This window comes from Coregonus clupeaformis, chromosome 27 (genome assembly GCF_020615455.1).
Source record: "Coregonus clupeaformis isolate EN_2021a chromosome 27, ASM2061545v1, whole genome shotgun sequence".
Lineage (NCBI taxonomy): Eukaryota > Metazoa > Chordata > Actinopteri > Salmoniformes > Salmonidae > Coregonus > Coregonus clupeaformis.
The window spans coordinates 29,467,346-29,481,802 of NC_059218.1; the positions used below are offsets into that span (position 1 = coordinate 29,467,346).

The 14,457-nt window shown below is 42.6% G+C and overlaps 1 protein-coding gene across 2 annotated transcripts; it reads left to right on the forward strand.

The window, feature by feature from the left end:
• Positions 1–1,485: 1,485 nt before the first annotated feature.
• Positions 1,486–13,716, forward strand: LOC121541723 (stomatin-like). 2 transcript variants are annotated; one of them, XM_041850977.2, is made up of 8 exons: positions 1,486–1,621; positions 5,114–5,146; positions 5,854–5,963; positions 6,278–6,350; positions 10,700–10,782; positions 10,885–11,088; positions 11,776–11,910; positions 12,491–13,716. In XM_041850977.2, exons 1-8 carry the CDS (start codon positions 1,561–1,563, stop codon positions 12,680–12,682), a joined length of 891 nt encoding a protein of 296 aa, XP_041706911.1. In that variant the 5' UTR covers positions 1,486–1,560; the 3' UTR covers positions 12,683–13,716. The 2 variants fall into 2 exon arrangements, with proteins under 2 accessions (XP_041706911.1, XP_041706912.1); XM_041850978.2 differs by lacking the exon at positions 5,114–5,146.
• The last annotated feature ends 741 nt before the right edge of the window (positions 13,717–14,457 follow it).

Here is a 14,457-nt window from a genome sequence, read left to right on the forward strand (position 1 = left end):
AGGACCGACGAGTTGTGCGTTCCGAGATGCCGTTCTGCACACCACTGTGGTACTGCACCATTATTTGCCTGATTGTGGCCCGCCTGTTAGCTTGCACGATTCTTGCCATTCTGCTTCGGCCTCTCATCAACGAGCTGTTGTCACCCACAGGACAGCTGCTGACTGAATGTTTTTTGTTTGTTGCACCATTCTCTGTAAACCCTAAACACTGTCGTGCGCGAAAAGCCCAGGAGGCCAGCCGTTTCTAAAGTACTGAAACCGGCGCGCCTGGCACCTGACTATCATACCACACGCAAAGTCGCTTAGGTCACTCGTTTTGCCTATTCTAACGTTCAACTGAATAGTAACTGAATGGCTCGATGTCTTTCTGTGTGCTTTATATAGCAAGCCACGGCCACATGACTCACTGTCTGTGGGAGCAAACCATTTTCATGAACGGGGTGGTGTACCTAATAGACTGAGTCACGTGTATCTAAAACACAGGAAAATCACGGTTTTGACTGCACTGGGCCTTTAAACTTTTTGGTTTTCAGGAGATCCAGGCCAAGAAGTATAGGCCATGACTTTAACAGACAAAAAAGTATAGGCCATGACGTTTTGTAGATTAAAGTTAGTAAAATAGTAAGATGGCTGCCACGACTCCCAGGGGGACAAATCTGTGGTGGCTCCATATCTAATTGTTTTCATGCTACATAAATCTAGCTTTGTGACAAATTTGTTTTTTTTGTCTCAACAACAAAAAAATCCATCTGAACTGTTAAATAGTGCTACTGTTAGCAGCCATTTCAAACGATGGCCTCCACGCCCCCCAGAGGCCAAATCTTGGGTGTCTCCATATCTAAATATGTTCAGGGTACATAAATCTACATTGCTGACAAATGTTGTGTTTTTATCAAAAAGTGACCGATTTATCAGATTCACCAACCCAGTATTAGGATAGGCACATTCATAGAGATAGTTAGAGGATGCAACATCGTATCTGTCCCATTATGGCGCCTGTGAGAGCATGGGCAGTGCCATTGAGCCATCTCCATTTTGAAGTGGCCAATTTTCTTCTTCTACTACTTCTATGAGTTGGCAAGCAAACTGAAAAGGTGCATATTGCCACCTGGAATGTGTTGTTTGAACAGGTATAAAGCCAATGTGGGCTATTTATGCCACCTGCAGTTATGGTATGTTTGCAATTTGAGTATAATTCATTGGCTGATCCCTCCTTATGATCTGGATGGAATTATGTGATACTTCTTTAACCCATAGGAAGTCCCACCCAGTTGACTACTTCAAAATGGTGAAAGTACTGAATGGCGCTGCCCATGCTAAAACGAGCTTTCAGGCACTGGAGTCCTCCATCTATCTCTATGGGCACATTTCATTGTAGTGCTTGACCCATTATACCCAGTAGGTGGTGACAAAGTGCATGAAAATGAAGAAAAATAAATTAGTACGCTACCTCTCCCGATGACGTATTATCTTGTCACACAAACACAAGCTGCTTTTCATCAACACACATACCAACCTGAAGCCACAGCTCTTAGATCAGTGACTGAACTGTAATTTACAATGGAAGAAGACGGCAAAGAAACCCATTCGAGAGAGAGTAAAAGACGGGAACGTCAAGCAGGTAATCCGATTTATTTACTAAAGCCGGCGGATATGGTTATTTTCATAGACAAAATGGCCACATTTGCATCTCTTTAGACCACAAAATACCAAAGAAAGTAGTGGAACAGGGACACGCCCTACAAAACGCAGGTGTGTGGTGTGCAATGCAAGTCCAACAACCCACGCATTTTTGCCACAATGTAGCTGACTAAGTAGTTACATTTTGCGACGTTACATTGAACACAGTTTGCCTGCAGTGTTGTGCAGAAGCTACTGGCTTCCAGGTGCGTGGGTAAAATCACTGGGAAATCAGAAAAAAAGCCATATTACCACCTATGTGTTGTGATAATTGAGTTGTTTGCTCTATAACCTGTTAGTTCATATGCCTTGCGACCGTGATATATAGGCCTAAAGGCCGAGACAATAAGAAGACAAAGTGGCAGGATAAATTCAACCACCCCTTTGTTTTATCACAAAACCGGAGAGCAACCTCTATCCAGTGAAGTCCACAAAGCATATTGCATGTAAACAAACAACTTATTGACCTACAGCATGGTCAAGCAAGTTCAGACCACTAAACATCTTGCCTATTGATTTAGAACCACGGAGAGTTATTTAAGTCGCAAAGAAAACAGGAACTGCCTCTATTCCAACACAATTTTAACATCATCAAATCACCTATGCTTAGTCTAATACAGTGACAACTAAAAGATACCAAAAACAATTTAGTCCAATCAACGTAAGCTAAATATGATGTGACTGTCCATGGCTCTGAGTTCTGTTTGCGTGTGTGTTTGTGCAAGTAGAAAAACATGTTGACTCACCCTACTTGTAGAGAAACGCCAATGCCATCCTCCTACTTTTCATGTTTATGAATGGTCTATCACTCTGTCATACAGTACACGCTTTTATTTGTTGTCCTAGGCTACCTGGCTAAAATGCTTGCTAGCTAGACTAACTTCCTTTCATGGGCAACGTTAGTTAGTTAACATTAGCCTTCTACATCTAGTTACATATTGAGGCCAGGGGCACAATGTATGAATTAATGGTTGGATCAGAATTGCCATTATAATCATTGACCAGTAAGGAGAATTAGTAAAAACCACAAGTCCAAATCCCTATCTCCATCCATGGCTAATTTAGGAAAGGGCCAATTTTAGCTAGCTAGCCACCGGAGGACAACAACACAACGAGATACAACAATTTAAGTTGTTTCTGTCATTTACGTATGGTCTCAATGCGATTTGATAGGAGTGAAGCCAAATCCAAACTGGCTTCACTTGACACTTTTTTTTTGGTGCGCCAGGACCATTCACAGTTGAGCTCACTCCGTTCAGCTCAAGGCTATTTTATACCTTTTTTGTTGTTTTATCAAGGAAGGCCAAATGCTCGCTGGATTCCCTTACATTCAATGCTACGGGCGGCAACAATGTAATACGCTTTATGACCAGACATAATCAGATAGATGGTCTGCACATACAGAGACAGAGGGGCGCTGTTTCACACACTCTGATGCTTTCTCCGGCCTCTTGAGAATTGAAGAAAAATTATGAAACACAGAGATACGAAAGATACGTTATTTTATGTATTTTTCTTTTTTCTTGGTAAATTATTTTGGGGTGGCTTCCCTTGGCATCCATGAATACACGCCACTGCTAGCTTCAGACCGCAATTAGGATCTTGACAGGCTCTATCTAATGCCACGTTCAAAACAACTGGGAACTCGGGGGGAAAAAACTAGCTCCGACTGGGAAAAATCGATTTGAACGGTCATCCAACTCGGGAACTCGGGCCTCTTTCTAGAGCTCAGACTTTCTGACCTGAAGATCACTGACGTCATGATTTGACCTCGTATTTTTCCAAGTTCCCAGTTGTTTTGAAAGCGGCATTATTGCAAATAACGAATTAGTAAACATTTCTAAAAACGTAATTCCACTTTGTAGGCCAGTGACAAAAATAATCACAATTTTAATACATTTTAAATTCAGGCTGTAGCACAACAAAATGTGGAAAAAGTCAAGGGGTGTGAATACTTTCTGAAGGCACTGTATTATTGCATTTGCAGACTAATGTAAGATAGGCTACTATTCCTAATGTGAGTAGATTGCATAGTCATAATTTAGGCTAATAATATAACTCAATCACTGTTAGCAAAACAGACAGTTCTGAACAATGCATGCCTGAGTACATAGTGACATAGAGTAGGCCTGATCAGAGATGTTTCTTCTCCTTTCGTTGCACAGGAAAAATGTGGCCTTTTTATAAACACATTTCATGCAATTCTACAAAAGTTGATATGACTGGAGACACATAAGTAACATCTTTTTTTATGACACAAATTAGTAGCCTACTCTGCTGACACTGACAAACAGATCAGTAAAAATGACCTTAGCCTGAATGCAACCATCTAATCTAGGTCTACGAAAAGGGGAGATTCAACTTGTACTGAATGACGTCCATCTAGCCTGGAGGAGGAAATTATTGTCCCCAAAAACATGTTCCAGTGGTAGTGATCCAATGATAAAGAAAGTGAATATGTGCACACTCACTGGGGATATGGCCAATGCTCTCCACTGGTGCCAATAAGATAGGCTACTGTTCACTCAATTGGGAGTTGAGAATTTTGATAAGAGAGAATTTTTGTTTTTTTTGTTTTTCTCTTTTCAGCAATAGCGATTTGCTTTCTAAACTATGTTTTTCCTACGATTGTATTTTGAAATATTTAACTGCTTTTCACTGACCGCTGCAACTCAACAATCAGATGTTTGTTAGGCTATTTGCCACGTGCGTTGCTCAAATTGTGCACTTAAAACAATCCACAGCTAATTTTTAAAAGAAGCTAATGATCCTCTGTGGCCAAATCATGTTTGTGTAGTATTTTGAATGGTTTTACTTATTTATGTATAGGTACAAGTAATTATATAGCTTCCCCTAGCCCATTGGACACGCTTCCTATGCCGACATCAATGTGAAAGTAACTGGTGCATTAAACAGCTGGCTGCTAGGCTTACAAGGCCGAGTTCAAATGCCGACATCAAGAGTTGCACTGCCTAAATGGCTGACCCGCAAAGCGGCTGACTGGCAAAGTAAACCCTCTGGCACACTCTGAGAGAATGCTGGCAGCTTCTCTCCAAGTGACGCTCCACATGGTCCTAAAGCCATCCAATCAATACGCTAAACTGCCATTGCATTTTAATTGGGTTTGGATTGATTTTAGTCTTTTTTTGGATTGATTTTAGTTTTTTTGCCTACTTTTAAATTTTTGGTTTACATCGACTGCCATACCCAACTGACGCCCCTGCTGGGTAGTAGTATAGTTAGGTTATTTGCCCAATGTGGATTTGCCAGATAAAATCCATAACTTAGTGTAGTGTTAGTTAGTATTAGTAACTATTAGCCCTAGAATGCGCCAGAATAGTTTTGCCTACTGGGCTACTATATGAGTGTATCCCCCTCATGCAAGGCTTGTAATGTTACTACCGTGAATGTTTTGTATGACATTTCTCTGTAGGCTCAAGAAGTTTGCTTGCTGATTCTGATACAGGTAGGCGCCTTGAAGGAATAGATGCTTGTTAGATAGCTAGCTATGTAGCCTATAGATTTAATTTAATGAGTAAAACGTTAGTGCTGTTTGTGTTTGCCAAATTTGATTTAAACCGTCTCAGTGGATACGTTTAATCTCTTCTAGACTGTTTATATTCCTCCTAATCTAACAACAATCTGATTGATTGGTGTGGTTTAGGGTGTGAATCTAGGGAAAGGTTAGTGTGATGTCCCAGTCACCTGGATGGGATGCTTTTGCTGGTTTCTGACATGAGACACATGCATACTGTATCTGGGTATTACCGGTAGTTCTAAAACAATTTTCTGCCTAATTGTTTGTAGCCTATGTATCTGATGCACAATTTAGGTTACCAAGGCTGCGTTTACACAGGCAGCCCAATTCTGATATTTTTTCCACTAATTGGTATTTTGACCAATCACAGCAGGTCTTACCACATCAGATCATTTTCAGAGCTGATCTGATTGGTCAATAGACCAATTAGTGAAAAAAATATCAGAATTGGGCTGCCTGTCTAAACGCAGCCGTAGGCTACACTTGGCAAATCACAGAAGAATCCAAATAAAGAAGTTCCCAGAAATGTATGATGTTGAAGGGGCTGCTCTTGTGATGGCTGGGATGTGAAAATGTTTATTTTCTGTCTTCGGTTGTATTTCACTCCGTTTGTATGTTTTTGTATTGTCTTTCAGCCTTGGAGAGCTCGGATACTGACAATGGCCTATGTGGTTGGATCATAGTCGGATTATCCATCCTTCTGATGCTCGCAACTCTGCCTCTCTCCATATGGATGTGTATTAAGGTACAGTTATGCGTGAACTGCGAACTGTTTAGGGGTGTCATTTGTGTGAGTCTATTTATTCTATGAATTGATCACTTACCAGCATGCCTTTATTCCCATGGAAATTGGCTTTCTCTCCTCTTAATGCAACACATGCTGCCAGAGTTGTATTGTTAGATATTTACTCACTTTAAAGTAAAGAAAAGGGGGATCGTTGAGACCCAATCAGTGGTATTTCAATGTTGACTGATCGGTGAAAAGGTAGTGTGAGAAATGTAAAACGGGCTAGGGGACAACTATAATGATTACTCAGCCTGTGTTTCCTTCTCTCCCAGATTGTGAAGGAGTATGAGAGGGCCATCATCTTTCGCCTGGGGCGGATCGTACGAGGAGGAGCCAAAGGGCCAGGTAATAGATACACTCCCCATCACCACCTACACATGCACTGTCCCTGGAGAAAGTTTCACTGTGCATATTGGCTTTGATTCTCAGATTCTCTCAAGGTCCCATACTTACCTTACCGAAAAGCAACCAAAAACCTTAATTAAACATATTATGATCACAGACAGTATGAGATGGATGAAAAGTGCAGTAAACAGGATATGGGCCTGTCTTGAAACCACCTTAACTGTGAAAATATGTTATGAGGAGTCAAGCCTCTTCTCAGTGTTAATGTGGTTAGGGGGAAATCTGCTTTGAACTATTTGTTTTACATTGTGGTGGGCTGCTGCACTACTACTGCCATTGAACCACTGTGCAGGGGTGCACTGCAACAGGTCTGTTCTGCACTTCCTGTGGCCTAGTTTAACCACTCCTGTCCTGCAGTAGCTTATGTGTTAACATCATTCCAGAATGTACACAGAATTCCAGGGTTCATGCATGCTTTCAGCAAGCACACTAATTCAAATAGTGGTAGTCTTTCTTTCCTTAAGCATAGTTTGTGTGGTAAGATTTTTGCCTTGGTAACACTGTAAAATATGTCTGGTGTATCTGGTATGACAAACTGAATATGCCAATATGTTCCTTGCAAATCTTCATAGAATACTTTAGCAGAACTTTTAAAGAGGTCGTTATTCAACAAATACGGTCACTACAGAATTTGGCACCAATTGCAATCAATTAACTAATGCTCTTGTCTGAATTAAAGTGATCTGAGAGCTTTACTGCTATCCTGTCTACAGACTGACGTCTTGATGAGCAGCAGTGGGCCCTAGTCATAGTGCTGGACTGGTAGTGCAGAATAAACACCCACATCCCTCTTCAGCCCTCTGCTCTCTCTGATTTTTCTTTTGCTTACCACCAACCCCCGATTCGGAAGACCACTTTGTGTATTTCTTGTTTGTGTGTTGTCCTTCACTCTAATGATATTACCCTTTGATTGATCCTATCCCTACTTGACATGCTTTGCCATGATGTTGTAATGGGTATTTGCAATGGGTGGTTGCAATCGGCGTCCTAATTTCTCTAACTGATGTGCTGAGCAGAGAGCATACCTCTCCTCTCTTGGCTCTCTCTTTGTGGTTGGAGTGGAAGAGTGGTGCTGAGGGTTTTGTTGACAGTTTACCCTCATTATGTAGTGTTATTCTTAAGATAGCTTATTAATTAGCTGTATTTACACTAGTATGAGATTTTTGTGGGGGTCCAGGGGTATGGCCCTCCCATGGAGATTTTTTTTGGTAAAAGCAGCTTTTTACATTACATTTTAGTCATTTAGCAGACGCTCTTATCCAGAGTGACTTACAGTTAGTGAGTGCATACATTTTCCATTGGTAAATTCTGAGGACTCCTTGGGGCTTAGATCTATGGCAAAGGTGGAATTAAAATAACAGTGCTTTTAGCTTGGGGTTTGCGTGCGCCTTTATGCAGAGGGAATACAAAAATTATAGCTAGTTTCTGAAAGAATGATCAGGATTTAATATTTGTCAAATTATTGAGCATATCCTCAAAATTCAATTAAGCATCAGAAATTGTCCTCATTTAGCATATCAAGATCCTGATATAGAACTCAGTCAAGAGTCAGGTGTATTTCAGGATGCTTTGAAGATTGAATGAACAGTCAACTTAAAGACTAGGTTTGAAGTACTAAAAGGACAAAACAATATACACTACATGGACAAAAGTATGTGTATGTGCTCGTCGAACATCTCATTCCAAAATATTGGGCATTAATATGGAGTTTGTCCCCCCTTTGCTGCTATAACAGCCTCCACTCTTCTGGGAAGGCTTTCCACTAGATGTTAGAACATTGCTGCGGAGACTTGCTTCCATTCAGCCACGAGCAATAATGAGTTCGGGCACTGATGTTGGGTGATTAGGCCTGGCTTGCAGTTGGCGTTCCAATTCATCCCAAAGGTGTTCAATGGGGTTGAGGTCAGGGCTCTGCAGGCCAGTCAAGTTCTTCCACACCGATCTCGATAAACCATTTCTTTTTTTTTACCCCTTTTTCTCCCCAATTTCATGGTATCCAATTGGTAGTTACAGTCTTGTCCCATCGCTGCAACTCCCATACGGACTCGGGAGAGGCGAAGGACGAGAGCTGTGCATCCTCCAGAACACAACCCAACTGAGCCGCACTGCTTCTTGACACAATGCCCGCTTAACCCGGAAGCCAGCCGCACCAATGTGTCGGAGGAAACACCGTACACGTGGCGACCGTGTCAGCGTGCACCGCCCGGCCCACCACAGGAGTCGCTAGTGCGCGATGGAACAAGAACATCCCTGACTGCCAAACCCTCCCCTAACCTGTCTCCTGAGTGGCGCAGTGGTCTAAGGCACTGCATCGCAGTGCTAACTGTGCCACTAGAGATCCTGGTTCGAATCCAGGCTCTGTCGCAGCCGGCCGCGACCGGGAGACTCATGGGCGGCGCACAATTGGCCCAGCGTCGTCCAGGGTAGGGGAGGGAATGGCCGGCAGGGATGTAGCTCAGTTGATAGAGCATGGCGTTTGCAACGCCAGGGTTGTGGGTTCGATTCCCACGGGGGCCAGTATAAAAAAAAAAAAAAAAAATATGTATTCACTAACTGTAAGTCGCTCTGGATAAGAGCGTCTGCTAAATGACTAAAATTTAAAAATGTTACCTGGACGACGCTGGGCCAATTGTGCGCTGCCCCATGGGTCTCCCGGTCGCGGCCGGCTGCGACAGAACCTGGACTTGAACCAGGATCTCTAGTGGCACAGCTAGCACTGCAATGCAGTGCATTAGAACACTGTGCCACTCGGGAGGCCTCGATAAACAATTTCTGAATGGACCTCGCTTTGTGCACCTGTCAGCAACAGGTGTGGCTGAAATAGCCAAATCCACTACTTTGACGGGGTGTCCACATACTTTTGCCTATTTAGTGTACTTTAGGCAAGTGGCATTTCAATAGAACCTTTTCTCATTTTGTATGACTTTCTATCAACACTGTACAGGACATAGCATACATGAAAATGTCTTCAAAAATGCTGGCCTCATTTATTTTCAAAGACACAACTGGCATATCCGACTTCAAATAAGTAGTTGCACTGTCAAAACTGGGTCAAGTTTGTAGGCAAGAATGCTGACCGGAGCCTATTTTAATTATTACCTGAACAAATTATTAGAGGGCCTACACATTTATGTGCACACTGAAAACATTTGTGTGGACCAGAATGAGGCTCTCTAAATTGTTCCTGCTGTGAGGAATTGCCATCTTCAGACAATGTTTTTATAACTTATCTGCAGATAATTGTTGTCTATAACTAAAAAAGCAATAGTAACAGTATGCAAATCAGGGAGCCAAATTAACCAAATATTCTTCACTTTTACTGACTCTGGGTAAGTACAAAAGGGTTTAACTGCCAAAATCTTGCACTATCCCTTTAACAATGTGGAAGATGTGCTATTACCACACAAATCTCCAACCTCCAGTGATTTCAGGTGACATGGCATTACTTGTGCAGGGGTGGTACTAATGTAACTAACTATAAAGTGGCCGCAGTAGTCTTATCTACCATAGCCACGCTATGGACCTCAAACTCTCAAGTCTGTTTTATATGTTTGTGGGAAGCCTTCCGTCATGCTCTCCATGGATGAAACATGATCTGGCAGGATTCCGGAACAGCCACATGATAGCAGACTGAGGTATTAATAGACCCTGTCCATCTATCACGGAGGGACTTTCACGTTCCTCATCTGCCCTAAGAGCCCAGGCATAAACACCAAAGTTTAGTTTAGTATTTGGTTTCCCCAAGTAAACTCTGCTCATTATTTCTGCGCTCTCTCCCTCGCCGGTGAGTGAACCAGTGCCATTTTTAGGGTGGGAATCCATGGAATTTTCCATCATATCCCATGATGCCTTGCATAGCAAATTTAGAGCATACTCCTGCATTGCACTATAACCAGGGCCAGCTGGCACTGGGCTGAAGTCCCAGCTTGGAAAAAGGTTGCACAAGTTATATGCCTCTGTTAAGACTCTCTCTTACACACCATCATACCCAGCACTCTGTGTTTGTACTGCACTGTATTGTACCATGCTGAACCCGAGTGTGTGTAAACAAAGAGGTGTTTATGAATGCAGGAAATGTGTAGAGTCATGACCAACAGCAGTCGTGTGACTAATGGAACTCAGGTGTGAATTTGGTCTTATGCCAGACATTTACTCAGTTCTACTGTACTGTATGTTAAATAATGTATGCTACCCTTACTGACAATCACATTTTCTCAGCTTTTATGATATTGAGTAGCTTTAAGCTTCGCCGTTAAATGTGTGTTGTGCGTGTGTGTCACACCCCACAGGCCTGTTCTTCATCCTGCCCTGCACAGATAGCTTCATCAATGTGGACATGCGCACCATCACCTTCGACATCCCCCCACAAGAGGTGAGCCCCACCCCCCCACCCCATTTACCATGATTAGCCTATCATGTACTACCCAGCCATGAACAGTGTTGTCAGTGTAACTGATTGTTCCCCCCTCATCAGGTTCTGACTAAGGACTCAGTGACGGTCAGTGTTGATGGTGTGGTGTACTACCGTGTTCAGAATGCGACCCTGGCTGTGGCCAACATCACCAACGCTGACGCCGCCACCCGCCTGCTGGCACAGACCACCCTGAGGAACGTCCTGGGAACCAAGAACCTGGCTGAGATCCTGTCTGATCGTAATGAGATTGCCCACAGCATGCAGGTACTGAACCACATCGACCACCAATGACTCTGTACTGACCATATCCTGACCATACATGCACAACTTCACATCATGCAGGTACTAGAAGACTGTGTGGATAATAGTTATTTATTTAGTGTTGAACAGCAAGCCATAATTGCCATAATACAGGAGAAGATATTGCGAGAGTTCACTGAATGGCTTTGTTTATAGAATGTACAATGTAATGGTTAAGGTTAGGATTGGAGAAAACGAATTCATTGATCTTCCGGCTATGGCCTTTCTTATTGTTTTGGACCTAGTCCCTCAAGACATTTCATCCTCCAGAAGTACTGCTGCAGTGACATTTTAATCTCTATTAGTTTGATATAAATATGTATTATTGTCACGTACACCAGATAGGTGCATTGAAATGTGTTGTTTTACAGGGTCAGCCAGAAGTACAGCGCCCCTGGAGCAAATTAGGGTTAAGTGCCTTGCTCAAGGGCACATCAACAATGTTTCACATTGTCGGCTCGGGTATCCAAACTAGCGACCTTTCAGTTACTGGCCCAATGCTCTAACTGCTAGGGTACCTGTATGTCAGATTGATATGTCATCTAGTCTTCAAAGAGATGCTGTGTAAGGAAGGGGTGTTCTGGGCCTATTATAACCTGAGGTTACCTATTGGATGTGGAGCTGAATGTTTTACACCTGTGTTTTCCCCAGTCCACCCTGGATGATGCTACAGATGACTGGGGTATCAAGGTGGAGCGTGTGGAGATAAAGGACGTCAAACTGCCCCAGCAGCTCCAGAGGGCCATGGCAGCAGAGGCTGAGGCTAGCCGTGAGGCCAGGGCTAAGGTACAGTACTGACACACATACAGACCAGGGTAACACACACACGCTCAGACATACAGGCATTGTCTATTTTTGAGGTAAATCCTTTTCCTCTGAGTGAAGAATCCCAGTTGTCTTCTCAGCTATATACTTTCTTGGCTTGATTTAGTCCCAAAATAAATCATCCAGATAAATGTTTTTGTGTAGGGTCAAGATGTCATCTGCCTTGTTCCTTAGCAACCAGTGGTCATGCCATAAAAACCCTTTCATTAAGCTAGAATAGATAGTAAGAGCATAGCAGGTCACAAGTTGGGGCACCTCTAACCGAGTCTCCTCCCATCGGCCATTACATTAATTGGATACCATCTTCGCATGTTGAATCTGCTGGTTAAAGATGAGGTCTCTGGCATTTATTCATTTAATCATCCACTCTCTCTCTGGCTTCTCTCTATATACTCACATTCACTTGATCTGTGCATACTGTGGAATTCTATCTCTCTTCATTAACTAATGGTCCATCTTTTTTTCCAATCTCTCCCTTTCTCTCTGTATGACGCGTTCACCTCCCTTCTTCCTGTCCCCTGGGCCGTGTGTGTGTGTGTAGGTGATCGCAGCAGAGGGGGAGGTGAACGCGTCACGGGCTCTGAAGGAGGCCTCCCTGGTGATCGCTGAGTCTCCATCTGGCCTCCAGCTGCGCTACCTGCAGACGCTCAACACCATCGCTGCCGAGAAGAACTCCACCATCATCTTCCCCCTGCCAATGGACATGATGCAGGCCTTCATGAAGAGAGACTGAGGAGAGCCTGATGGATGCTGTGCAATTACTTTTACACACACGAGAAACAATCATTCACACATATATCATATTGTGTTGCTTTGGGAATCTGTTGTAGAAATGTAGTGGCTGTGATTGAGTGAACCGTTTCTCTTGTGCCAAATGTTCTTAGGTCAATGCCAGCTGGTACAGAGTAGCATAGTTAGAGAGCTTGGTTAAGCTTATGGGTCAAATAACTTAATGTAAACATTTGATATGTGTGTGTGTGTCAACGCCATTGAAGGGAACAGAGGAACAGGGTTTGAACAAAACCAATGGGAACTGAGTCGCCAGCTCAACTGAGGTGTGGTGTTCCCTGCACTGCTATGAGGCTGAGACCAGGATGTACTAGGGACCCTGTTTGTCTGTCTCTATGGGAAGTAACCTCTTTACTATGACCATTTAAACAACACAAAGCCTTAAGTCATTGCCAAGGGGTCAATGTACTAATCTCATATAGTTCCTATGCATATCTGGATGGAAATTGGAAGTACATTTTAATGTTTTAAAATAGCAGTATTTTATAACCACACTCTTTTGAGTGTGAAAGAAGCCATATGTTATTTGTATGGGATTTGGAAATTGGTCCTCCATATTCTGATAGCATTTATTGCTATATTTCAGTCTGCACTATTAGATCGGTGCTCGTATTGGCACAGATAGTTTAGTGATAGGTTCCATCCAGACCAAAGATGTCTTTGAATCGGAAAAGCACTGTGATTCAGATGCTGTTACAGAACCTATACAGTATAAATTACTTTACTGTATAAAACCTGGTATGTGTTTTATGTGTAAATGACATAGTTCCATTATATATAATGTTACTAAACCGCTCTGTTGTAGCCTATTTTCCTCATATTGAAATGATTTCTTATCAAGTTTATATTTTCATATCATGCAACCTTGGTGTGAAACTTTTTCTAGATAGGTCAATGTAAATTATAATTTATTTATGTATTGACATGCATTTGAACCTGTACTTCAAAACATAAACTTGTATGTTAGTGTTACCGTCATAGCTGTAGTGTGTTCTTTCCACTATGATTCAACCTTGAAATAAAAAGTATATACACACTTCAAATGATATAAGATGGAGACAACCCTCATCACATCTAGTGTCGATGACATAGGTTTTATTGAAACGATAGTCAGGCCTGGGGAAAACCATTGACAGCTGTGAAGTGGTGGCTAATGAGAGTTCTAGCAGCATAGCTTTGGATTCCCCATGAAGAACCGCATTGTAAGGCTGCAGACAGAGACAGGCCAACATGCACTGACCACAGCGACGAGAGGAGTGAGATCTAGAATAGAAGCACTAATGAAGGGTACCCTACTCCTGTTGTGACACACCAAATAAAAACAAAGCTGGCCTGGTTCCTCTCTCCTGCATTCCTTTCCATTATGGCAGCGAACCCCTGCATTGACGAGTCACTTCATACCGAACATGAAGTATTATAGATTAAGGCTATAATGGTTTTATGACTTTGGTGTGGTTATGTCTGGCAGTGTGTTTTTCTGCATTACTACACACCAAGCCTCCCTGCCTCTGTTGGTTCAGAGGATTGTATACTGAACAAAAATGTACACGTAACAATTTCAAAGATTTGACTGAGTTACAGTTCATATAAGGAAATCAGTCAATTGAAATAAATTAATTAGGCCCTAATCTATGGATTTCACACGACTGGGCAGGGACGCAGCCATGGGTGGGCATAGGCCCACCAACTTGGGAGCCAGGCCCACCCACGGGGTAGCCA